The 27,351-nt window shown below is 37.5% G+C and overlaps 2 protein-coding genes across 8 annotated transcripts; both read right to left on the bottom strand.

The window, feature by feature from the left end:
* Positions 1-2,375: 2,375 nt before the first annotated feature.
* LOC128165703 (uncharacterized) lies at positions 2,376-8,063 on the bottom strand. The gene is made up of 2 exons (XM_052830489.1): positions 6,942-8,063; positions 2,376-4,780 (listed from the first exon to the last, which is right to left on the bottom strand). The coding sequence occupies exons 1-2, from the start codon at positions 7,300-7,302 to the stop codon at positions 2,685-2,687; spliced, it is 2,457 nt and encodes an 818-aa protein (XP_052686449.1). The 5' UTR covers positions 7,303-8,063; the 3' UTR covers positions 2,376-2,684.
* A 2,089-nt stretch (positions 8,064-10,152) lies between these two features.
* LOC128165702 (putative uncharacterized protein DDB_G0271606) lies at positions 10,153-27,085 on the bottom strand. Of its 7 annotated transcripts, XM_052830481.1 has the most exons (11): positions 26,890-27,085; positions 18,334-18,546; positions 18,131-18,246; positions 17,954-18,045; positions 17,488-17,844; positions 16,218-16,541; positions 16,070-16,135; positions 15,829-15,921; positions 14,197-14,595; positions 13,732-13,899; positions 10,153-12,642 (listed from the first exon to the last, which is right to left on the bottom strand). In XM_052830481.1, the coding sequence occupies exons 1-11, from the start codon at positions 27,043-27,045 to the stop codon at positions 10,619-10,621; spliced, it is 4,008 nt and encodes a 1,335-aa protein (XP_052686441.1). In that variant the 5' UTR covers positions 27,046-27,085; the 3' UTR covers positions 10,153-10,618. The 7 variants fall into 7 exon arrangements, with proteins under 7 accessions (XP_052686441.1, XP_052686446.1, XP_052686442.1 ...); XM_052830486.1 differs by lacking the exon at positions 14,197-14,595; XM_052830482.1 differs by lacking the exon at positions 15,829-15,921.
* Between the last annotated feature and the right edge of the window lie 266 nt (positions 27,086-27,351).

Here is a 27,351-nt window from a genome sequence, read left to right as displayed (position 1 = left end):
TTTACTTATCCATAAGCTTCCATTTCTACTGTCTGATCACGCTTGCGCACAAGCGACATTCAAATACTGTGGCACGGAATTTATGCATGTTGCACGTGAAAGCTGTTAGTAGATATTAGGGACTTCCAATTCCCCCCCCCCTCCCCCCCAAAAAAATATAATTATTTATATTTTCAAAGAAAAGGTGGTTGTTAGCTTTTAACATGACGAAAGGGAATATATTTATACAAAACTGGCAGCTAGGTTTACATTTTTAAATGACATTATACATACGGAAGCAATTTGATTAAGTTTTAATTAATCCATCCAATCAATACCTTGGAATCAGAGAGGAACAGCATGTAATGAAATTAAATAAAATGCTTACTCAAAGACTAAGACTTTTGATTTAAATTAAAACAAACAACTGGTAATAGAAAATGTCAGAGGAGTGGTGTATGTTCTATCAATATTCTATCAGTCTGCACAGCACCACGGTATGTATGTAGTGAATATCGTAAAATAACAGTTATATAACAGTTTACGGCTCTAGTTATATTTTATGCGAAGAGAGCACATGTATAGTGGCTCTCTCAACAGTTGTAGCTATATAAATCAGACTGTATTGCATACTATTACAAAGATTTGAAAGTCATTCAACACAAAATTACAAGACCATTTATAGCTGCTGCCCCCCCCCCCCCCCCCCCCCCCATGATATATAAGGTGTCGGTGATTTTTATTATGTCGATATCAAACTTTCCCAAAATAAATAAATCCGTCAACTTTATGACTATTTCCGTGCAAAAATGGTAAAAAGATATCACTTTATTAAACAAGTATAATCGCTAAGCGGATTATCTTTTACATCAGCAGATATTTACTCTGGCCACTTATAAATAAGGACGGAAGAAAAAAAATGTTACAAAACCATTTGTTACAAAACTGCAACTACTGATATTGGCGATTTTAGTACAAAATGAAATTGAGGAGAAATCTTCATGTTTCATTTTGATCAAATCCTTCATTTTTGTTGATAGCTGTGCTATTCAAGGAATTATTTTCGGTACTATATTATAAATATAAACCCATGGTTAAAATAACCCAGATTAAAAATTATGCTTTTGCGTTTTTACCGCAAAAAAAATCTTTGAGGTAGCGGTTGTTAAATATGTATACATATTGCAATTATCAGGCTTTTCTCTTGATTCCTAGTTGGCTAACACGTATAAATACTTGTGTACACCGACATGCATTGCCTTTAAATGATTGACAAGTTTGTGGAATTTAAGTATAGCCGTTGCCTAATGTTGGGTATATCTGATTATTAATTAAATCCATTTTGTTTTAAACAAGTCCAAGATTTGTAAAACACGTGAAGTACAACTTTATGGAAAATGCGGCAAAATAAGAACTCCCTTCATGCGTAGAGCTTATTGCATGAGAAAGATCAAAGTACTCAAATTTCAGATGATCGGGCCCATTTTATAAATATTGAAAACGTGTTCATGATATGGCATTATTGCAGACTATAAATAGACACATTATGTCATTATCAATTAGTTTATGAGCACTTTTATATCGATGCATGCCGTAAATGTAATAAAATCGTGGGAGGGTCAGATATTTGAAACCCGGACTTAGATTAACTATTGCATAGTTATTCCATAGTTATTCCATAGTTATTTCATAGTTATTCCATAGTTATTCCATAGTTATGCTCTAAGAATGTTTTTGTGTACATTAATATATACTTATTTTGAACCTCAAATACCAGTGAACTGGTCTTTAGTGAATAAAGAATTGAAATTGAATTGAAGAATAATTCCCGCTACAATTTGACTATGTACTCTAATTTTAGTTTTCCAAAATATTGTCATCTATAGACTGGACGAAAGATTTGCATATTTGACAATATTTGGCATAATACTAGTAAGGGGTAGCATCTTGCTGGGAGTGGTTGTTAAAATATTCGCTTGATAACATACACTTAGAAAGGGTAATCTTATTACTAGAATCTACAGTAATAATCATCCTCATTGTGTCGAGTGCATGACTTATTTTACATAACAAAACATATCTTCCTTTATTCATTTTCATAGAATTAAATCATTTTGAACATCATCAAGATTCAAATCTATTGTTTAAAACAGGAGTAATTTCCCTGTAAATATTTACCGCCGATTTTTTGTTTGTTTCACTTATGCCCTTCGACGTAAGAACAGTAGAAATCGTCTTCTATTGTGTAGGTACTTTGAGTGAAATCCGTATCAGTGTGGTGGATGCGTTTAGGTGGAGGGTCATTTTCACCCCCTTACCTTTACTTTTCTTTTCATTTCATTTTTATCCACAAAGTAGCGGCCCTTGGACCTGTTAACAATTTAAAAACGCTAAAAATTGGTTACCATCGTATTTAATTGGTTAACTTAAGAAAAAGAATAATACAAACATAAATATTTACGTATAAATCAAGCTGCATTGAAAATGTTATAAAATGCACTACCCTGCTGACAACAGTTATGAAGTAAACATAAATGTTACAAGTCATATCACAGACTCACAGACAGACAGACAGACAGACAAACGGACAGGCAGATACATGGAGTAATGAGCATTAATGTCACTAACAAAAACAAAACATGATCCTCTCAGGGACACATACACGCAAACTTTTTTATTCTAACATAAACGTTGAAAGTGGACGGTCATTTCTTTGGCCTCCAGCCATCGATAAAATCTACAATTTTTTTTACATCCAATGCGTTGAGTTCGGGGAAGCCCTCGCGGAGCAGGTTTTTGTCCAATGAGCACAGCAGTTGCCCGTCTATCTGTTCGTTGGCAAGCCGCTTCACGACACGGTCCTTCATGCCAATGTATCGTAGTGACCTTGACACTTCCTGTACACTAAGGTTGGAGAGGTCAGTCGGAGGTCGCCATCCATCGTCCAGATCATCGCCATATTCTGCGTAACTATACTCACTGTCGCCATGGTAACCGTAATCCCCTGACAGCACGGAGTCTTCCTGTCTGGAGTGAGACAACACTTCATTGATGCCGTTGGTTGACATTGACCTCTGATATCGCTTACTTCCGGGCTCACTCATGGCGTACAAAGACCTTCTGTCGTACGGCGCAGGCTCAAACAATGACAAACGGTGGCTGAACTCCCTGCCAGGGACTGATTCCTGAGGCAGTACGGGATCTGCTTGTTCATTGCGTGTATTCATATCATCGAAGTTAAAAACGTTCATCAAGTGGTTAAAGTGCCTCATGTTATGACTGCGAACTGTGGCATTAGCGTCCATTAGCAAGTTCTTGTGGGACCGAGATCGCATCCGCGTCAGTGAATTGAAGGGGTCGGCGTCCATCTTGTATTCATCAGCACGCATGCGTCTATCACGAGTATGTGCATTGGCTGTTGTATGATACTGGTAATCCGCATTTTCCAATTCCTGTTTACCCAACTGCGTGACCCGTCCATCATCGGTAAAAGGAAAAAGTTTGTCAAAATCTAGCGGATCCTCTCCAGGAGATTTATAGCCACTCTCTCTGTTTTTCATGGAATTTCTGGGAGCAATTGGTGGCTTACTGTGCAGCGCGTTGCGTTCTTTTTCTCTCCTCACTTGTGCTGGGCTCATGTAATCATCATCGTGCGTGTGATGCTTATAAGAACGACTATACTCACCCCCGGGTGGGCGTGGTGCCACCGGAAGTTCTTCATACAGAGGCTCGCGCTCCTCCGGGGACTTTGGAATTGGCGGGAGATTCCTGCCCTGGTATATTGTCTCCTCTTGTTGGTACGGCTGTGACGGCCGATACACAGGGTCACTGTCGTCTGCGTAATCTGGTTTTTTCGATTCAACATTTTCTTCTTGAGAAAGTTTTATTTCATTAGCAGCATCTTCCTCGTCGTCCTGCATGTAAGCATCTAAATTGACATCACTTTTTGTCAGTCTCGATGAAAACACACCCTCCTCCTGCAGCTGTTTTAAACTTGCCCTTTCCTTTTTACCCTTTGATCGGAGGCTCAGTTTGTCTAGTATCCCAGGTCCTTTTGATTTTTTGCCGGTTTTTATCCGAACTGGAAGCTCCACATCTAACTCCGATGGCTTACTGTTCTCGTAGATTCTCTCTTCTGTATCCGTGACAATTTGCTCTTTTTTATGTTTGGCGTGACCTTTTGACACATCCTTTCGAAAATAAAGTTTCGCGTTAACGGGGATTTCCACGATCTCACTGTCTTCATGTACAGGATACATCCCCGCCACAATCGTCAATTCCTCTCTCATACCCTCTATCATTATTTGTCCACTTGGCAGCACACCAGAGTCGGGGTCTGCATGAATTAACTGCGCGCGCACCGGAAGCGAAAAAGAGGCGACTAAATCCTGAAGTTCGTACACAGAATCAAAGTCGTTGTTGGTGAGGTCCGCTACAGGACTGAACACCCCTGTCATGATAAGTGGAATCATCACCTCACGAGCACTGGAGTCGAAGCACTGGAGGTACTTCAACTCCTGGTCCTTCTGAGAGTGCTTGGATGGCTTGATGATTTTCTTGAAGAAATTTTTAACGTTTGATTTACTTTTCTTCTGGTCCATGTACACAATACCCGTAGTAAGAACTTGTCCCGGAGACACTTCTAGTGGGACCCAGGAGCTGACTCCCCCGTCCACGCTCAGCTGGTAGCCTACAATGGAAGTCCGGACCAGGAACCGCCTGGGTTTGAGGTTAGCGATCGCTTGTATGGAGTCGAAGTATTCCACAGGGCGGCCGTCCTCTGGTAACACCTCAAACCAACCTGTAAATAGATATAATTGTATAGAGCAACCTAAGAACAGTTCTAACTTGTTAATTAAAAAAATGACATGTAAGATTCTGCTTTTTGTGGATCTATGTATGTCCATAAAAGGTTTGGACGGGAACCGAGATAGTGCTGGTGTAGGTCTGGGCGGGAAACAGATAGTTCTAGTGTAAGTTTGGGAGAGAACAGAGAAAGTACAAGTTTAAGTGAGATAGTACTAGTGTAAGTTTGGGCGGGAACAGAGAAAGTGCTGGTGTAGGTTTGATTCTTACAACCAAAAGTTTTCGACCGTTGAGTTTATTCTGCAAAATCCACAAACAGTAAATCTTTTATATTTTAAAAGCTATTGCATATATATTATTAGATAGTAAAGTTACCGAAATGACACATAGTACTGTATAACTGATAATACAATCACTAGTACATCATTGAATAGTGACTGATAAACATGTAACAGGTGTCTTCTTGGGAAGTAATAGATTAACGGTTATATTAATGAATGATACATGTACTATACCAGCATCTTACAGTTGTATAATATTTGAAAGTAACCAAATCATCGGTATATAAATAGTAACAGATTTAACAGTTATGTCATGAATTGGTTGCCGATCTTACAACTACCGTAATTCACAAAATCGTTACATTTGTACATTTTTATAAATGACAAGAAATCAATCTTTTTTTAAATTTTGATAATAACCGACCAAACGTATATTTTAGTATATTTACCGACATAAGAGAAATAATATTCCATGTTGTCCGATCTTATAGTACATGTAGCAGTTTATCATTGAGCATTTTTATTCATAGATTCGTTTAACCATTCAGTATTTAACTGACCGGACCTTGATGGGTCACATATAATTTAACTTGGCCTTTGAAAATATCAAGTGTGATATATCTTTTTGAAAATGTTTAAATAACTTTTAGAGGCCGGTTAAACATTTGATATAGATTGTGTATTAAATTTTAAAAATATTGCATATTTAATTTGGCAAAAAAGGGTCTATCTCCCAGTCTGAATACTTTTGAATGTGACGCAAACGGTTTTGAATTATATATGTAGAAAACAGGTTTTGTGACTAGGTGCGGGGATGTAAATAAATCATTGCAGGTAAATTACACTGAACGGGTACCTGCGACCCGTGACGTCAGAGGTGTCCCTTACTAAGATAGGGGTTGACCCGGCAGATGTGTATTGTTTTTTGTAGATAAACTCTAATCCCCCAAATGTCGATATCATAAGATAAGGAAGCATGGATTTAGAACAGTGGCGACTTTTAAAGTACAAACAGGGGTAGAGATAGTGTACTTCTTTTAATAAAAACATCACAGGCGTTATTAAAATAATTGGCTCATTCCTCGTACACAGCAGAGTGCGACGATCGATTGTGATAATGTGATAATTAGAAACAATTGTTAAATGCCTACCTGTACTATTTTTATTCCTTTGACGAAAATAGTAAATGGGACTCCAGATTAAAATCATAAACTCAGCCAATATTGAGGGGAAAATAATAATTGTTGTGTTTTGGGGTTTGAGAGTTTTTTGTCATTCGTGATAAAACTAGCAAATTGATTCGTATCGCAAAAAATTCTCAAGCTATTGCACCGTCGTGTAGGCCTGGGAAATCAAGATGATTTGAAGTTTTAATTATTTAAATACACAGATTTCAATGGTTTTTACTCAGGTGTTTTAGAGCGTCGCTGGCAACCAAGGTAAAGGTGCATTTTTGTCATTGAGATTCAAGGGAGTATCGCCGTCATAAAAACATATGAACAAATTTGAATATGTATGTAAAAGGGAATTCAAAGGAACACGTGTTATACACAAATATCTTCTTCTTTTTTTAATTTATGAATTTTTGCATAAGATGATCGATCCGTTGGTTTATCTCCGATGCCCCGTGCCGATGATGAAATATAGCTTATATGAGCTCGATCAAATTCTTTCACAAAAATTAAATATAAACTTGTTGAACAGCATGCAATATGCTTATTCATGTCTTCCTTTATAAACAAAGTACATGTAAACCAAACCTTATTTTTGTAACAAGATACATATAATGGCACTAAAATGCAATACATTTTGAACTTTGTTTTTAAAGGATAAATAATGTAAGAAACTGGTAGATCAAACTCTAGGTGGACTAACCTCTCACCGAGGACCGGATCTCAGACCTCTTGTTGGCCGCCACGTACTCGCCGGACTTCCGGTCCCACACCATCTTTTTACAGACGACCATTTGATGAGTCTTCGTGTCCACGAAATGGAGAATACTGTCTTCTCCATCGGTTACGGGGCGCCTCCATGTTTTGATGTATTTTGTCAAATCTCCCTCGTGATATTTAGCGACAAAAGGCAGGTGCCCGGTGGACAGGATTTCCCGCAGGAGTCTGGGTTTGTCCTCCCATTTGAACACTTTCTTAGGCCGGGGCAGGGCGCCTTGGGGGTCCATCCTGCCCCCACTACAGCGATCGGTCTTTCTCTCTCTCAGCTTTCCACCTGTCACCATCCAGAATCAGTCATTGATTTGACTACCTGTGTACCATTAAAACATGTGTTCCACCGATCAACCCATGTATGTCAGAACTTATTTACACTCCACACAATCACTAATACCCGTGTTCTGCCAGGTAAGCAAACACAAAGACTGATGTGGTAAATTGCCGAGATCTGTCCGAATGCGATTGATTTCGACCGATGCCTGCTCCAGGTATACAAACTGGGGGGAATGTCATTACAAGACAGTTACCTGACTGATTAGTTAATCACGGCTACCGCGATCTACCTGAGATCTACCTGAGAGTTCTTCAATCCCATTCCTGACGTTTTCGGAGATTTAAATTTTTGCCGTCTGTCCATTGACCGAGCGCGTTGATCCGTGATCGCTGTACACTACCGTGGACAGACACGACTCGGACTCTGCCAGCAGGGGCCTGTTAAATCACACCCTGTAATGACTTCTCCCCATTATCCCGGGGAGCGTAATTCCTGTCGTCCAAACCGGGAACAGGGGCCCCAGGTCAATAGGAACCTACCCAGCAAGCCGTTATATTTATCGCCGGGTTCGGGATCAATTGATCATCATTTGTAATGGCGAACAACTCTCACCAACATGCCCCAACATGACTGGGGTTCGTTTACAGAAATCCATAATCGGTGCCATAACCAGCTCCATTGCTGTTTGTCAACATTGAGCCATTTGTTGACGAATTCTGTTCACATTTATCCAGGTTGTATGTTTACTGGAACATGACATAAATAAACAGCGTAAATTGAAACCTTTAAACATCACGTTTTGTATTGAAATATTGGTGACTTTGGCTGATTTAACAAAATAACCCCCCCCCCCCCCCATGTTCTAGTTTAAGAGACCGGGGTACATAATGTCTGATTGTGATAGAAGCTCTTGGTCCCATACAACATTCATATCCGTCTCACGGGAAACTAAAGTGAGCTATCAATCAGCTGTTAATGAAAATATTACATATGCAGAAATATTCTTTGATATTTTTTTTAAAACATCTCTCAATTAAATTCATGTTTTATCGATACATGTAGTATTGTTTGTTTTGACAACTTGTATAAATTGTACGAAAGCTGTGAAAGAATGCATGGGGAAACTGTATTTGAATTAACAGGCATATAATTGCAAAACATCACAAAAATGAATTTTAATTCCTCTCCGATTTTGCAATGACAATATGGTAAAACAAGGTCTTGGAGAAAATATGAAAGATTGGAATAATTCTATTAAAAATCCAAATATTCGACGAACAGATTTAATCAAGCTAATACATTTGTATACAGGAAACATTTGTATGAGTATTATTTGTCAACCCAAAAAAAACCCCAGTGTTCTTCTACTTTAGAAGATATATATATATATATATATATATATATATATATATATATATATATATATATATATATATATATATATATATATATATATATATATATATATATATATATATATATATATATATATCACGGAAAGTATGTGTAATCTCTACTTATCTGTCTTCGTATAGAACAGATCTACGTGTACATACACATCTACAATAATATCCTCAAAAATACAAATCATATTGCTTTAATAGGGTTTAATCCTACCTTTTTTAAATTTCTGTAAGATTAAACCTTAAAATCTTTACATATCTTTCAGACACCCATTTATTCGTTCTCGCAAACAAACACTTTGAAGATAACAGTAATACATATTAAAAATCCTTTGGCTGTCACATTGATGAGACTTTTATACGTTCTGTAAATGAAGTTTATAGAGATTCTTGGTCACTTATTTTGACAATTTACATCGCGAATTGCAATGCATTTTTATACACGCTGTTTTTATATTCCTGTGAACAAAATAATCTGCTTTGAAGTTTGTCAGGTATCATAACATATTCGATCTTATGGTGTAAAAGACAATGGATTAAAACTTTGTGTTTACATATGAAATGCACCTCCTTACCTATCTGACCGTTTGGTGCTGAATGATACAGCTACTAGACATGCTAGACAAAAGGTCACGTGTATTTATTGTTTTATATTTACTGGAATGCATTGCCACTACACATAGAGGCCAAGGACGTGAACATTTAACATTAAGAAGGTCAAATTCTTTTTTGTGTACAAATACAATGGATACTTCAAATACACTGACCAAATTCATATGATAGTTTTTTATTTCATCAAATAATTAACGCTTAAAAAAATAATGCCCGCCATTTTCCCCAGAGCATCATGCAATACAGTTTTAGTAAAAATCAATTATTTAAAAAAATCTGAAAAAAAATTATTGTTTTAACCATTAATTTAAGAACCCGTTGAAAATAAGCTTGTTAAAGCTTTCAAGAGCTTTTGTTCGGTAATATTTACTGTGTTTATGTTATATTTTAAAATTAACACTTTGTGAAGCTTTTAACTGAATACCAGGTGAATTGAAATTCAATATAAAAGAAAAAATCCCTTTAAATGTAAGTCATTTTGCCATCTCTCTCTCTCTCTCTCTCTCTCTCTCTCTCTCTCTCTCTCTCTCCGATTATCAGTTCACATGATCCTGTTCGTTCCGAGAGATGAACTGACTGCCGACAAACAGACAGACAGTCAAACAAAGAACGAAACACCGCCGGTCTCTGATATTACAGGGATTCTTTAGCATATTTTTATTAAACTACTACATGTTGCAGGGACTTAATGTGTAAAACGGCGACAAGAGAATTCTCTTGTAGGTTTTTTTGTGTTGGATGACACAATGATTCTCGTTTGAGGACAGGGAAAGATAAGTTAAGGCTGTCAAGCGGAAATAAATGTCCGGTTCTTGACAGCTTCCATAAAAAGATGGCTGACAACAAGAGACAAATTATTTATTTTATTAGTTATACATTAAACAAAGAATTAATGTATCAATTAAATCAAAAAAAGTCTTTAGGTATCTCTCTTGTACGAAGACAAGAAAAACATTATAGCACTATCACAAACAAGAAACCAAAATCAAGAGACACCTCAAGGAAACAGGGTGACAATCTGAATTAATGAAAATAGTCTGCATGATAGAACATAACAAATAATGAAAGAAAAATCACTGAAAGTTGTGCAGGCTGAAACAAGTGGAAGCACAATCATAATCAACACACGAAACTGCAAGCATTCCTTATATACTGCCTGTACGACAAAGCATCGTCCAAATCTCGCCAAGTCCGGGATGATGTGTCGTCTGGGATTGAAAGGGCAACAACTCCGCCCATAGATTCTTTTCTCGTTGAATTAACTTGATTCCTTTTGAAGGAAGTTTATCGTTAGAATCTGCAGTACTTGTGACATCACCTGCAGTTTTTACACAGTTTCCTACAATTATTGTCCACATACTCGTCTATACCGCACCACTGCGCCCACTGCGGGCACCGCACGTCCACGTCATCACACGTCTGCGGCCTCGTTTTCGCCGTTGAATTAGACTGAACACCTATGTTATTAGGATTTTCATAAAGTTTTAAATTAAGATCTAGCAATGTCTGGGTCGGGAACGGCTCCGTGGGAGAGATGCTTGGCGGTCGCGTGGAGACCGAGTAGTACCAGCTGACGTCACTGGACGCCTTCACGCGCTGATACTGACCGGGCTGTGTTCCAAGATTACTGGCTAGGTTGATATTGGCTTGACCAAAGTTTTCTCCAATAAGAGCACTGCTGAACAGGTCAGTCGACTGTTGATGCTGGCGCCGCACGTCTTGATTAGTCGGCGACTTTGTAAAATGTTTTGGCTGATAAGTTTGCTGTTGAAAGTGTGTGTTGATATTGTGTTGTATTTGTTGTGGCAATGCTTGTTGTTGTCGTTTTGATGATAGAAGCACTGGCGGTGGATACGTTGCTTGGGTACGAAGTGGAGTGTTCAAATCAAGTGACTGGACCTGGACTTGTGTTTGTCCGAAAAAGCCGTTTCTTGCCTGGGTTGTCTGTCTCTGTTGCTGAAATTGTTGCTGTTGTATCTGTTGTTGCTGAAGCTGTTGTTGTAGTTGTTGTTGCTGAAGCTGCTGTTGTTGTTTTTGTTGTTGTTGTAGTTGCTGTTGTTGTTGTTGTAGTTGATGTTGCTGAAGCTGCTGCTGTTGTTGTTGTTGCTGTTGATGGTGGTACATGACTGGCTGTGTTTGTTGAACCACTGGTTGCTGGAAAACGATTGGAGCAGGTGTCGTCTGCCTGTACATCTGTTGGTGTGTTATGAAGTTCGGCTGAAATCCACTAGCCGCCGCATGGCTGTAAATTTGATTGGTCTGTATCTGGTTAGTCTGCTGAGACTGGTGAAGCTGTGCGTTCGTGTTTTGGTAGAGGATATTCTGGTTTTGATAGTTGTTGTAAAAACCGGCCTGGGGATTGTACTGGTTGACAGCATACGCACCCTGGTTCATGTAGCCTCTCTGGGGTGGTATAGTGGTCGGTTGTCGAATTTGCGGACGCATGGGTGGACGAAATGGAGGTCGTGTCGGGGGGCGCGTGGGTGAAGGTGTGGGAGGAGTGGTGGTGGTGGTGGTGGTGGTGGTAGTTGGGGTAGTCGTAGTGGTGGAAGCTGTTGTACTGGTAGTGGTAGGAGTTGTCGTCCTTGGTTCCACGCCCTCTGGAAGGGGTTCCTGTACCTTTATGTGGGGATTTATTTCTCCGACTGGTTCCCGTTTCTTAAGTGGCTGTTTATTGAAGCTTAGTGTGGCTGGAGTGTGTCCACGAAATTCAATTCGCATTGTCGCCTTGGTTGGTTTGGGAGTTTGAATCTCTTGTACTGGTTTTTGTCCTTTGATTTGATTGACTGTTTGACCCGACTGTTGGAAGTTCACGTGCAAGTTTTTTTCATGCATGTTTTGTTGACCAGACATGTCTACGCCCCACTGATTGAACACTGAAGTGGGCTGAGAGTAATCGACTGTTTGCTGCTGGTTGTAATTCACCTGCTGTTGCATTGGTTGCGGATTCTGAAAATTCTGGAATCCGGATTGTTGATACACTTGGGGTTGCTGCTGTGGTTTTTGGTACAAAACCTGGGTCTGCTGAATAACTTGAGGCTCCTGTTGGAAGACGGATTGAGGTTGCTGCATGACGTATTGTTGCTGATACTGCTGTGTTTGCTGGTTGCTGGATTGAATGGACATCTGTTGTTGATATCCTTGATCCACTTGAACACTTTGTTTGACGTTAGGTTGCTCCTGTATGATAGTCTGGTGAATGTAGCTAGGTTGCTGATTGTTCTCCTGTTGCACGGTTTGTTGCTGGGAGATGCTTGATTGTTGCTGGATCTGAGATGTCTCCTGATATTGGGTCCTGGTTTCCTGGAACTGCTGGCTGCTGTCAGTTGCTAAGGTTTCTGAAAAGATGCATTGTTGCCATTGATAATTTCAAGATTTCAAAACAGAACAATACACCGGTGTTTGAAATTTCTTGGATAAATATAGATTTGTTATTATTGGAATTCATGCAAAGTGCAGATTTTTCAGTCATTTTTTTTAAACGATAGCAAGGACACTTTTAACGAGCATATTAAACATAAATGTATTTTTTTTCTTCAGACCAGTAACTACCGATATCTGAATAATTAAAAATTAAAGTTTATACTATAGTTCAAATATAATAAAATTGAAGAAAGCATTATGCCACAAACATGTAACAACTTAGGAAATAAAAGATAAGCATTAAATCGAGGCTTTTGTCCATATTTACTTAATAAACTTTTGGAAAGTTTATTTCTTTTATTTAAAAAAAATTGCATACTTGTAATTGTTTGTCAATTTGATTCATATACTTCTTATGCATATAGCTATCTATCATAACCAAATATTATAATTTTTTAAAGATTGGACAAGCTATTTCAATATTTAGTGAGCAACCAAAATGTTCTGGGAAAATTGTGTGTTCTTAAATATGATTATAGCACCAAGCACGTAGCATCGTTATATCAGGGAGCAATCCTACCCTTAAACCTTGGCAAAAACATTATTATTTTGACAAATCAATTTTCCAATAATTATTAACTTTGTTCTTCTAAAAAGAATGAACAATTCTTTAAAACTTTAAATATTTATTTAAATTTCAAAACGTCCCGGGCTGATTTTACGTGCATTAGCAGCATTACAGCGTGCATAAACGTGCATAGAGCGCAACACAAAGACATTGAACATCGCATGCCAAAATATATACAGCGGATTGTTGGAATCCGAACACAGTTATCATGCAAATGTACTCACTCTCTTCTCAACACGTGACCAGGGACCTTAAAAGACAATCAACTACATTACTAAACACATAGAACTAATTGGACAACATAAATTAACGGAATATATTACTGCTACACAATGTAAAAGTGCGATTAAAAGCATGCATGTAAAGTTAACCAATCTATAGAAAAAATTTCTAATAATGGAAGTCTACGCTACCGGAAACGGAAACTAACACAGACCTGCGACAGGAAGTGGAATTATGGGAGGGGGTGGGACGTAGCAGGACTTGCACGTCCGCCGACAGTTCTCGAAGACGTAGGTGTTTCTATCACAGTAAACCTTCCAGTACGGGCAGTAGACGTCCTTGTCCACACAGTCCGGTGGGAGGGTCGTCAGGACCGGAGTCGCTGAAACAACCCACAGTACGGCGTCAGTTAGTACATCTTTACATTCAGAGATTAACATCAAAACACAGTCTGTTAAAGCTTAATATTAAGTCAATTACATGTTTTCATTAATAATTTTCATAATCAAGAAAATATATCTGGAATGAAAAAAAACTTTAAATAGCATTATGAATTCAAATATATTTTTCGTTTCTTTTAATATAGTTATCAAATGAGGACGAAATTCTAAAACTATAACACTGTAACATAGGTTACACAGACACCAGTCCCGTTTCTACAAGAACTAGCCATACTCACGGGGTGTGGGTACTGAGGGAGGGAGAGTAGTAGAGGGAACTAAGGTACGGGAGGTAAACACAGTTCGAGAACGGAAGGCCGGGTTTTGCCGCTCTCTAGCTTGCCCATTGCTTGTTGCAGCGTGTGCGACAGATATTTGGTTCGCTGTCTGTTTCGGAAATTGGCTTGTCTTCAATTGTTCCCCTGCACTGGACTCTACAATGTTGGACACCGTTTTCTTCTGACCGGAAGTGGTGACCTGGCTAGAGGAGTGGGCCTTGAAGATGCTCAGTGACGAGTGCTGTCGCTGGCGAGATCGCAAGGCGCTAGAGGAGGCATGCTGACTCTCTAACCCCCTGGCGCCCCCAAAACGAAAGCTATCGGAGGCTGTCAGCTCTACCGGGTTCTGCTGCGCTGTCTCTGTAAAACAGGACACCGAGCTAGTAAGCATAATATGCGCACGCAAAGAGATGAAGCTGTTGTCAATTCAAGAATCCACAATGACAGTGTACAATGGACTATGATAACAAAATAAAAGCTGGCAAATGCTGTAGTAAGAGCTTTATGAAATCAGCATATTAATTTTATTTATAGAACAGTTTTGGTACAATGTCGCTCTGCTAAGAGAGATAACTCTTCTTAGATAAATTTTCAGTGTCTAATCCCTCTAAAACTGGATATTTCCGTTTATAATACCATAGAGTAACTGTTTCATAAACAAATACAATTTGAAACAGTTTATATCGCTTGTATGTGTTTTTGGTGTTCATTTTCTCCAGACTTGGCATATTACTGCTTATATCGCCGTACTAGAGGGACTATTTCTTAAATATATATATACACTTTGAAACAATCCTTCGTTCTTCATCTTCGTGAATTACTTGTAATACCAGAAAAAGTCATCAACGCGGTTGTTAAAAGCAAATTTTAAGACATATAAATGTTACGGGTAATGTTAACTTCGTATTAAAACACAAGATAATCTCACACCAACACCTACATGAAAAAAAATCTGCACAGTCATGCCCGATCATTTTAGTTTCTAGTGAGCGAATTATGACAAGTTCTGCAATACATGGAGGTAATAATTTTACATTATATATGAATATTTTATCAAAATAAATAATTTGAATTTTTGGTGTATTCGAAATTTAGGGCTATTAACCATTTGTGTAGACCTTAAGCATACTCTTTTGTATCTTTAAAACGAACAAAGACCTATATCTTTGATGACCAGCGAAATGAATGACAAAACGAACACCATCTACGAGCCGTTAGGAGGGCCTGGCTAATAAACTTGACAGGGGTCGCCGTTTTATCGCCCCCTCTGTGCATGCTGTTAAATGCACGACTAGTTCCAACTGGAGAGAGCCGCGTTCTATCCCATCAAAATGTCTGAAAGTCACAACATGGACACTAACTATGGCACAGTTATAGGCAACATATTTCTTAATTTGTTCTTCTAATATCATGAATAAGTCTGAGTGCGCAGGGAATTTGGTGCAGAATAAAACACTACTTGAAATGGGGTGCGAGGAATGTAAAAGATTGAGGGTTACAGGGTCAGTATTAATTCGATGGTTGAGGAGGGGGGACAGGGTGAGGATAGGGTAAATCGGGGAAAATAAACACACGAACCCCTCCCACTTTTACCTGGTTTTTGTACTTTAAGATCAGTTACTTTTAAAGATGGGCGGGCATTTTCTCTGGGAATCGCTTTTACCCGTCTGTCTTTTAATGCTTTTTCTGCAAATTAAGAGGAATCCTGTATATTTAGGCAAAAATCCTCTGGAGGTGACCTCGATCAGGCAAAATTGCTCTATTGCAACTCAATCTAATGCGCAAAGAACTTTCACTAGAACTTAGATACTTCGGAACTAAAAGAGAAAATTACCTCTTTGAGACACCGAAACTAAGGATGAGTTTGGTTTGTAGGTAAATTTCAAGACGTTTCCGGTACCTGAAATAAACGTGATGATGTTAGAGTCTCTTGTTAGAACGTGGTGCCACCACCATGTTAAATCTACCGTGTTCTCTTTTACCTATCGTGGACATTCTGTTTTTACTGGGTTTAAGCGGCCTCATGCTGGTGACGGTTTTCTGTACGGACGAAAGTCGGGGCTGGGGGTTCAAAACAAACATCGGGGCCTTGGGCGTGGTGGTGCTGGGTTGCCATAGCTGCAGAGAGGCAAACCGATTTCTTGGGCGTTGAAAGGTAAAGAAATTCGCTTCATGCGTGTCGACCACCGGTTGTCGGCGTGACTCTCTCTCGTTCGTGATATGAACGTATCTTCTGCCGCCAACTTCTGTTCTGTCGTCCGTCGGTCCGCCACGCGAACTCGAAAACGAAGACATCATCCCATTTCCTATGAGACAACAAATAATCGTCTTATAAAAGCACCTAAATTGAGAGCATGCGCAACCTAGGTAACACAGTTAGAGGAAACAAAAGACGGGGATTATAAACGACACGGGGGTTTTAAACGACAAACAGATGATTTCAGCTACGACATAGAGTAAGGTCTAATTTACAAGGCCCTAGCGTTTACATCGCTTCCTGCCAGAGCCGGTATCAGTCAGACAATACCACCCGCTTCTGTAAGGCAACGTTGTTTAAGCAACAAAGCAGACACAGCAAGATAAACGCAGACGCTAAGTAAACGCGGTAAATTGCATACATCCATATTAACATCGCTGATGCAAAATCATCACCGTCGTTTCTAAGTAAGCGTGACCGTTGTCTAGAAAGTAAAAATTGGTTGATTTTAAATTTACTATTTAATGCTTATTGAAGGTGACTGTTGCTATGACGACACTATGGCTGCTCAGTAAACATGGTGGTTGCTCTAATGCCAGTATGGTATTGGTGTACACCGTTTGGTTCTGCCTTGTCCGAATACTTCCGGTGTTGGTTTTACTGTTACTTTATCCCGGATTGTCGCTCCGATGTTCCCGACTCTCCGTGTGTTTGTCCGTCTCTGGCAGGAGGCTACTTTTCCCAGAAAACCTGACACAACCTCTGTCACCATCAACAATGGTTTCTCCAAGATACCTTCAGTTACCGTCTAACCCATTCAACTTCTGAATACGAGGTTACAAAATATGCATGCATGTGCAGTGGGGTTAGAATTCTAAGATGAACGACACTAAACAAAGAATGCATATTATTGAAATCCGTGTTAAAATATTAAATATAACTTTTCATTTATCAATCTTGATTATACTAATTGAATATACAAGATTATATACATTTAAAATAATAATGTGTAAAACATTGCAAGAAGTCCAAGAAATAAAGGAAGAAATTCTCACTAGAGTTAGATTTTTGGTCGAACTCGGAATTCCGGTTAACGGTGGACTCCGTTGATGGGGCATGGTTCCACTTTCGAGCCGGTTTGGGGGTGGTCACCACTGGGTCCTTTACCCAGGCGACCTGCGCCTTGGACGGTGCTTTACCCACCAGCAGCGTCTGTTCGATAAGTTTCTGCTGCGTGCGCAGCTGTTCCTCTAGCGCCCTCTGCTTTTTGAGCGTTTCTTGGATCAGGGCCTGTTGTTTCTCCAGGGCGGACCGGTGTTGTTGTTCTAGCTGTACTGGCTGTGGCATGCTGGGTACCACGGGGGGAGGAAGTGTGGTAGTGGGCGCGGGTAGAGTCGGCGCCACAGTCTTTTCTGTAAATTTGATTTTTAGCTGTTGTACAAGTGATTGAATTTATGGATGTAAAACTGTATACTACTCACGCATGAAGACTTTATCTGTACATGCACATCATGTTAGTACCTGCGCATAGCTTGTCTACACAAACTTCCGTTGCTCCACATTTCTCGCAAGCTCCGCCCTTTGAGTAAGGAAGGTCCCCGAATGTGTTTCCCCTAAAACATATTATGTGTGTAGTGGTTATACTACACCCGTGTCTTTTCATGTAATCATAAGTCAGAGTAGGAAACAAGCGCTTACTTTGGGTCGTACAGACAGTAGAAGAACCAGGCGCCGGGAATGAACTCCTCCGGCATCGTCAGCTCAGTACACTTCTGTACGGCACAGCCCACTCTCTGGGTCTTTGACCAAACGAGCTAAAACAGGTGTCCAAACCAATGTTACGCAATTCATTTAGTGTGATATTGATATGCATGAGGGGGTAATTCTTAACCACGTAATACCTGAGTGTAGCTGCAAGCCTCGGCGCAATCCCCTGACATCCGCCATGAGTAGCGCTCGCTGTACCAGGCGTCAATGGCGCGCTCTACCAGAATATTGTCCGGAAGTTTGGTCTCAAAGTAATACATGTTCTCCCCGTGACTGCCATATCGAAACTCGTAGATACAGTTCTTTGTCCATTGCGCAGCTTCCGTGGCCAGATTTTCGTCCCAAACCTGAAATAGTAATTGTTTTTGGTGATTGAAATTTTGGTGTTCGTTTTGATCGATATAACCCCCGCCGCCGCCCCCCCCCCTTCCCCCAATGTCTTGTTGTGATATCTACACTGCCCGTCATAACTGCCGTGTGATATCTGTCTTGTTATGATATCTACAGTGTGAAATATCTACCGAGTCGAGATATCTGTCATGTTCTAATTTCTGTCGTGTTTTGCTATCTGTCGTTTTTAATATATGTTGCCATGTCTTTTTAATTCAGTATCAATGTTTAAACCGAAAGAAATGACAGACTAATGGCATTTATTGTCGCTTTAATGAATTCAGAGTCGGTACGATCGGCAGTGATGTTTGTCTGTGGTTCTCGACTGATATACCACCATGCCGCTCTCGGACCACGGACAGCGCCATGAACACGTTATAATAACTAGCTGGTTGACCAAGCATAAAAACATGCGCCATGTTTGATCTCCCGGCCAACAGCTGGTGTGATTAGTTGGACATAGGTAAACCACGCGGCGGTGTTTCCAGAATAAGCTGGCACTGTCAGTGGCAGTAACGCCATGTTGGACACTGTATATTGACAGAGTCACCACCGATATAACCGTGTCTCAGTCACGGACTCGCGCATCCAATAGTTTACACGTACTTTCAATATTATTGCTTTAATTTTATTTTAAAAAACATTATATGCTCATTCTCCATTTTTTTTTCCAATTTACTTATATTTGGGGATAAATTTGCCTTTACCTAGAAAGTTGTTTTGATTAGAGAAACTGAGTCTTTTTGGATTAAATTCAATTGTTACTCTTATACGCAAACTTAAACTGACTGACTGACTTAACTTTTAACTCCAGTACATGAACGTTCTACACTTACTTAAAAAAATGAAATATATATACCGAGATCGACGATCTCGTAATTCTGTAATTTGAAATTGACATGTAAAAAAGATGTATTGTACAGTTATAGAATCCCATTTATAAAAGGAAAATATGTTCCCATTTATTGACACGGTTTGGTTTTCTTTTACGTTCATTTCTTTCCATAATCTCTGGAGTAAGATATTTTACTTGCCAAAATGACAATTACATTATTATTTCAAATACTGTAGATTCCTTATGGAATGCGCGGAATAACATTAGCAACATTTACAACAACCTTTGTGGAATCTAAAATTTAACTATAAAATTGTAAATGAAAAATATTTGATGTCTGTCATTTTATGTTTTTGCAATTTGACACAAAACGGCGGATTCGCTAAATTACGTATACGCGTAAAATACAAAATACGGAATCTACATAAACAAACAGCTATGAAACAGTGTCCACTCATTACATCACACAGAATCAGAGTCTTATGTGGTCAACGAGGCTTCGATGACCGATAATTAACAATACTCATTAACAAATAAACCCCTCGGACCGATTTCCTAGTGAATGCTAGAATCAGGAACCGGTCGCACTAATTAGACGGTTATAAACGATCAGTCTCGGTCCTTAATTCCATTAATTATAGCGCGAGTTAACAATGCCCTTATTGATTACTAGGAGTTATTAACCATTTTTTATTCATTTGCCATTGAAATGTCAGTAAAGTCTTTATATTTCCTTAGCAAATGATTAAATTTTTTTGTAAAGTATTTTAAAATACAGAATATATATGTCTGTAATTAGAACGTAAATAGAAACTGGTCTTAAAAATTAACAAACGTAACTTGACATGGACGGACTCATGAGACTTCAAGTTGAGTACCGATTTGTTATTTTTTTTCTAAGTTCAAGGGGAAATTACTCTGCGTTATATCATCGGTATTAGACCTTTGAGTTTAACCAGTGTGTTTTTATGACATATCAATATACATCATTATGTCTATATCACGTCTATATAAATATCTAAACTTGCCTGTACACCAGGCAGAGTATCTAATTTACATATTATATGATAAACATAGGAAAGCCTTAAGTAGACATAGATTATCTTCACATCGTCTACGAATCGAATCTGGTAGATATGATAAAAAATGTCCTATTAATGAAAGGAAATGTATATACTGTAATTCAAACGATGTCGAAGATGAATACCATTTTGTTTTGGTGTGTGATTTTTTAAGGAAATTATAGATTAAGAAATACTTCTATGTACGACTAAGTATGGCAAAATTTATTGATTTACTCAATTCTGATTCTATATTTATGTTAAAAAAACTGGGTACTGTGTACGAATCTTTTAATAAGAGGGACAACTTTACCATCAGACGTGAATAAGCGTAAATTAAGTTTATATATAACTATTGCTTTGTTGGTCTTTTTGATATTTTTTCATCCACTTTATACCTTTTATATATATGTATATAACCTGCCTCCCACCTGTACCCACAATTATTGTAAAGTACTAGCTGTTATATAAATTGTATGATAGGGCAATTTATGTAATGTATACGCCAATAAACTACTACTACTACTATTATCTAAACAAACCGTCAGTAATATTAGTTAGTGTCGGATAGCTCCAAACTGCAAGAAGCTAGATACAGCAATTAAAGTCGGAACACAGATTGGAATAGATTGTGATATTCTTTGTTGTCTGTGTTACTAGAGAGAGAGAGAGAGAGAGAGAGAGAGAGAGAGAGAGAGAGAGATGTTATTATTCAAATTTCAACTGCTCAGTATGCTAAATTTACCGCAAACCTACATATATAGCTGTCATCCCCCGCGCTCTTGCGTACATAAATAGAAAGGTGACAACTGTAGCGGCGACAAAGAAACCAAACAAAAATGTATATCTTACAGATATACCACAAAATATAGCAACCAAAAAGCGTATACAGCTATCTAAATATCACAGAACGTCATTTAGAAAATCAATGACATCCAAAATTTAGATAAACAAAAGAAGTAGTCAAAAAGATAAAAACCCATTCAACAAAAGCTTCATAAACTCTACGGGGACACAATGTCAGCCGACGAGGCAGTTAAAATGATTTCATTGAATACGATTGTTGCTGTAGTGTATACTAGTATTCTAATATAGGAATAACAATTTTTGTCCGACTATGATTTGTTAAGTCTTACGGCATGTTCTTGGGGATCATAGTTCCCTTTTCATAATAAACTTGGCGACATAAAAGATAAACAGATATATATCATTGACATTGTGTTATGAGATTTTACCAGATCTTTTGTCAGGAATATTTTTATAGACATAAGCAGACGATCGCCTCTTAACGTCATGTCAACGACGTAACGCCATAGTGTATCAATCAATAAAAAGTGGAAAACCTTATACATGTAGTAGTTTTGAAGGAATAAAACAGCGAACAAATTCCATACAACAAATAACATGCTATGGTTTCCCATTGTGATAGAGAGAACACCCTGAAGTGTGGTTCCTAAATGCAAAATGTAGGCAACAACATGTAACAAAGCCCATAAAAATCAAAAGTCACGTGAATATATTTAAATGGCGTATCCTAATATGAATACACAATATCCAGGTAATGTTCTAGAAAAAAAAAACCAATGAAATGCGAATATATTTGTATTTGTTTAAAAAAGGTACGCTGCTTATCTTGTTTGTTTTGGTTTTTTTTAATTTAATTGCTTTTTAGTTCAAATAGTCTCTTTTTGATAAAGGGAACCTATACAATATATAGGGCAAGTTTATGTTGTTCAATTTGATAAAGTATTATAGTCTGTCCCAGTATATTGTTTCCATCACATTTGGACGATTCATACCTGTGTAAAAAGTACAGTTGAAATAAACATCGTTTGAACCCTGATGTATTTATGATTATTGAGTAATTAAGCAAAATGTGAATTGAGGACATCTTGATGCGTAGTACATGTATAATTATTCCGATGGATTCAGGGACTCTTTCATGTATCAGGTCATACCTTGTAACATCAAACACAGCTTGCAAAGGAGTGTTCGATTAGTTGTTTGTCATTTTAGATTGAATAGCGAGCGATGGATTTCCAACTGACAATTTGGGCGTTTCCCTTTTATCTTTTGTCATCGTACGTTTTTAGTCAGACGTGCGTATTTTCGCGAATTTTCGTCAAAATACGTAAAAACATGGAGGTAACGGTAACTTCTAACGACAGACAATATATGTGGTTAGATATGGCTATCGGGCACCTTGCTCGAGTGTGCGGTACATTATTTATTTTGTTGTGTGGCTCTCAGTTTCTTGGAAGCTCTTACTTTTTTCAATGAAATTTGTAGTTCACTTTTTCTTTGAAAGTTGACGAGGTCTTATTCAACATCACGAACGTTGAAATGTTTTAATGCATGTTACATCTGAAAGTATCCAAAACTATTCCTCTTCTTGAACCGCACTATGCGATAAACAAGAAACAGTCAGTTGTTGATTGTTCCAACACAGACTGCTGGAACGGTGGCTGGACCGACTTGAAAGAACGTACATTTAACAGTTTCCTCCTGGACGTAAGTGAAGAAATCGGACGCATTCAAAACTTGACCGTTTGATTATTATTTTCTGTGGACAATAGACAAGAATAACCTTACGATTAGATCTGTCCGTGGTTTCTTCTCACGCCATTTTTAAAAGTTTTCGTGATTGATACTGAAAGCGGCTAAACAGTTACGTCCGATAACTGTTGTTATAAACGACGCATTCATTTGTATTTAACATCAGCTAAATCTATAAGATAAAAATTTCGCAAGTTTTCTTAACACTGAAAACAATTCAATAGTCACATAGTTAATTTTATATAAACGGTTTACAAATCTAACTACAGTTAACGAAAATTAATCAGAGTTAATAGGTTTATTCGAATAACATGCATTTGTTCTAAAACTTAGTTTTAAGTCTGTAGTCTTATATTGTGTACTGAGTATAAAATAAAGAGTATGACAAAAATATGGCGAGTCATGCATAACACAATTTTTTAAAATAAATAGTTGCGGTAATATCATACATGTTTTGCATGATTGTGAGGGAACTTCCCCCATGAAAAATCATATTTCCCGAAGGCAACGCCCGATGGAAATATGATTTTTCGGGGGGGGGATTAATCTTCATATTTTCCTCACAATCACACAATAGTTTGTATATTTTACCGAACGACAAGTGATAATATATAAATAGTGCCTATTTGGGAGGGTAACAGTCTGAATGTCTAAATTTTTGAGAAATTATTGTTGCTTTAATATAGAAATGATGTGAGTTCTACGGCGAACCGTACGCGCATAATACACGCGCATGTTACAATTCATTGTGTTTCCGTTGCCAAGTGTGTTGCTAACGCTGAGGGAAATAGCGTATGCTCATCCTCAAGATATTTTAAAAACATGGAATGAATATTCGAGGGGGTGAACTATGATGAAGAATATTACGATGACAGAGAAAGATGAAGTTTTATTGCCCTGGCACGTGATTGTCTACAACCAATCAGATGTCGCGTTATGTAGAATAATCATATTGAGGTAAAATAATTCAACTTACAGATATGAATCTTTATCTAATCGCGATATTCATTGCTAACATTTATTTACAGATTCAGATTATCAATCATTTACAATATATCATACCATATGGGGAGAAAATTATACTTAACGAATTGTTAGCTTTAGTTTAAGGTCCGTAGCTATATTTTGCCTTCGATAAACCTTTTTCATTAACTGGTCTATGTTTTTTCTCATTTTTCCAGAGATATCCATCAGTGAAGAACAAACAAAATTTAAAAAAGGGGAATGTCAAAGATATCTTTATTGAAACAAATTTCGTATTGGGGGAATCTCTCATATTTAATTCATTCGAAACTTCTTTGAGCAGATTGCAATTGCATAATTTTTTTTTACCATCCGAGAACTTTAATGATTTTGGCAAAGCATTTTGGAATAAGCCATTGCCTAAATTAACCTGACGAGATAGAAAATGCGTTCCAAAATCAGAAATCTCGAAGTATTTCTCATTCTATTGAGAGAAAAAAAAATGAAGTAGATAGAAAAAATCTCAGGACAAGGGACCCTGGAACCGAGCAGAGATAGGCTTTTCTCATGAACACCCTGATGTCTTTTAAATATAAACAATTTTTCTGAGGGGCTGGAGGTTTATTTTTATTTTCAGTTCGTTTTTAGCACCTAATTACCTAATTTAATTCCCCGAGCGAGCAGAATAATCTAGCTTGCATGGTTAGGTGGTGTACGGTACGGCAATAGCGTACCAAAACGTTGATGTTCACCTTAAGTTTAAAAGATTCTCAAAAATATTAAAGAAAACTGTCACATTATGTACAGTTAATATGATTTCTTGGGTAATAAATTTGAAAACAAAGTAATATAAGTAAACTGAAAATTGAATCAAAATTAAGTTGTGTGATTATGTATATTCATCCATATTATATTTATGATTTATATGTCTTTTTAGTTTTAGTTATTTAATTCTTATTTTAAATTTTGAGCAATTTTGATGACAATCATTCAAGTATATGACAAAAAATAACTATTTGCAAGCAACTTGCAGATGTTGTTTACAGATTTTTTTATCAAGATATAGTGCAAAGTGTGTACATGTATATTTGTGGGTTTGATACTTTAAAGTCACAATAGAACATGCTATTTGACAACAGGCAATTGTAAATTATAACACTGATCAGGACAACGGATATTGTGCTAGGACATGAAAGCAATCACTGTTTACAGTGTTTCGGGTAATTAGTGAATCCATGTAATAATGTAATGACGTATCCGCGGGTTCTTTTGAACCTCCGGACCCAACAAGGACAAATTCAGGTTACATTGCACGCTCGGCCGCCTCTCCAACCGTTCAGCTTGGACGGTTTTGGTAGAATTTTCTCAACAGTAAATGTATTTTGGTCGTGACAAGTAGCCATCATTTGAGGGGTAAACACTGTCAATTCTCCACTGCGTTTCCGCCACTGATTTATGGATCTTTGACGGGCTGGCCAATGGTCGCCAGAGTCCGGCCTCATAAAATAACACAATTTCTGAGAAGAAAAAGTCTAATTACCAAGAATCTTTTTTAGATCAATTAATTAAAAAAGGGATTTTTAAAAAATCAGGGCTTTGATAAATATGCTGAACATGAATGATCCAAGACGCTGTCTCTGACAGGCTCAGTTCCTATATCACATTCACAAACTCTTAATGATAGCAAAGTCAAATCGCGCCACAAATTGTAATTTTTTTAATTTGTCTTATTCATTTAAAATAGGCACATAAAATGTAAAACAAATCCATACATTTGTGCACATGGTCTAATTCGTAAGATGGTCGGTAAATCGTTGGATATCTCAACCACAGATTTGCCACACAATCATTTAAAAACTACGCTATAAATATAATTAAATTATGTTTATTGGTGAGTCAAGATAGCAATACGCAGGGTATCTTATACAATGTGTACAATGTGTACAAAATTATGGTTACTAGTAAATCTGCATACATTTTAAAGTTTATAATATCAACATACATCTAGCATTATTCGTTTATCAGTTATCTTTTATTTATTTATTTATTTATTTATTTATTTATTTATTTATTTATTTATTTATTTATTTATTTATTTATTCATTCATTTGTTTATTTCATTGTTTATCTAAAGAAGTATTTATCTTATCAATTTATTTAATTATATAACTTCTTGCATAACTTTTACACCCCTACCATATTAAACAAGTAAACCATCGCCCTTGTGTGTGAAATCCCTCACAAAAGGGCGCAAGATATGCACGCACCTTGTCTTTACTGATTTATACGGATGTTAATTTGCGCGACCCTTACACGAAAACATGTGTTTTGTAAGCAGATAAAGAAATGTGATGGATGTGCATCGCTTGTGATTATTCTATCGCGTAACCTTTTGTTCTGCTTAGATTGTTTTAATACATTGTATTATTCCTATAAACAGTATAATATATGTAGCTTTCATAGATTGTATAAATTATCTCCTTTACCATTTTTTCCTCAATTTCATATGACGATAAGCGGGTTTTTTTTTTCGATACGACATAAAATTATGATTACATTTTGGTATAAATAATAATATTTTATGCAGCATAGCATTTTTTAATGTCTGCTCAGAATGTCGCGCTATGTATTTTTGCTGTGGTTAGATAAAAGCAAAAAATTGGCGTGAAACAAGGAGATCCACTCTCCGCAAGTCGATTTATGTTAACCGTTTGCGACACCTTATTTACTCCGTTTTATTTTTTTTTGTCATATGAAATTCTATAATTTCATCCTTTTCTGATTCATAGATAGTTAGTGCTTAACAAATTTTATTGTATTCTATTCTACAGAACAGGCACACAAAAGGAATTCTACAATATATATCGTATTGTTCAGCATCTTACCAATTTCTTCATGTCTGAAGCCATCTGAAGCTGTCTATATCCATTATGAAGTTTAAGCACTGTGTCTTGGAGCGCCACATCTGTGATTTGGCATTTGATGGTTTGTAGAATTAGAATCAGAGATAATCCTGACAATGGGAGATAGAAGAGAAACATGCTAGCGCTCGCGGAGCAGGCGATGGGACTGACTAGATGGCCAAGTGTCACGCTTGATTGGATAAGAGATGTTTAGCATGATTCTACTGTGGACATTAGGCTCCGACATCCGCCTGTCAGAAGATTATGACGTCACCAACTGTAAACGAACCGATTGTTGTCTAACAAAGAAATGATTAATTTGTAACTAATATGTGAATTGTGAGTGTGTAGAAACAGTGTCTCATCAAACACTGTCCAATTTGTGGTCAGCAAGCATACGAATAATTTCTATAAAAAAGATTCTTGCTAATATATTTTTTAAAC

This window comes from Crassostrea angulata, chromosome 10, assembly GCF_025612915.1.
Source record: "Crassostrea angulata isolate pt1a10 chromosome 10, ASM2561291v2, whole genome shotgun sequence".
Taxonomy (NCBI): domain Eukaryota; kingdom Metazoa; phylum Mollusca; class Bivalvia; order Ostreida; family Ostreidae; genus Magallana; species Magallana angulata.
Note: the sequence above shows the minus strand (reverse complement) of the source record. Positions and strands in the feature narration are given on the sequence as shown.

What these genes read in the sequence shown, in the direction of transcription:
- LOC128165702 (XM_052830481.1), bottom strand. Translation starts at nt 27,045, where the DNA reads ATGTTTCTCTTCTATCTCCCATTGTCAGGATTATCTCTGATTCTAATT. An exon ending in CTTCAGACATGAAGAAATTG is followed by an intron (nt 18,547 to 26,889) that starts GTAAGATGCTGA and finishes TTACTATTTCAG; the next exon opens with GTTTGGGACGAAAATCTGGC. An exon ending in TCCCTCAGTACCCACACCCC is followed by an intron (nt 13,900 to 14,196) that starts GTGAGTATGGCT and finishes GGGTTGTTTCAG; the next exon opens with CGACTCCGGTCCTGACGACC.
- LOC128165703 (XM_052830489.1), bottom strand. Translation starts at nt 7,302, where the DNA reads ATGGTGACAGGTGGAAAGCTGAGAGAGAGAAAGACCGATCGCTGTAGT. An exon ending in GATCCGGTCCTCGGTGAGAG is followed by an intron (nt 4,781 to 6,941) that starts GTTAGTCCACCT and finishes ATCTATTTACAG; the next exon opens with GTTGGTTTGAGGTGTTACCA.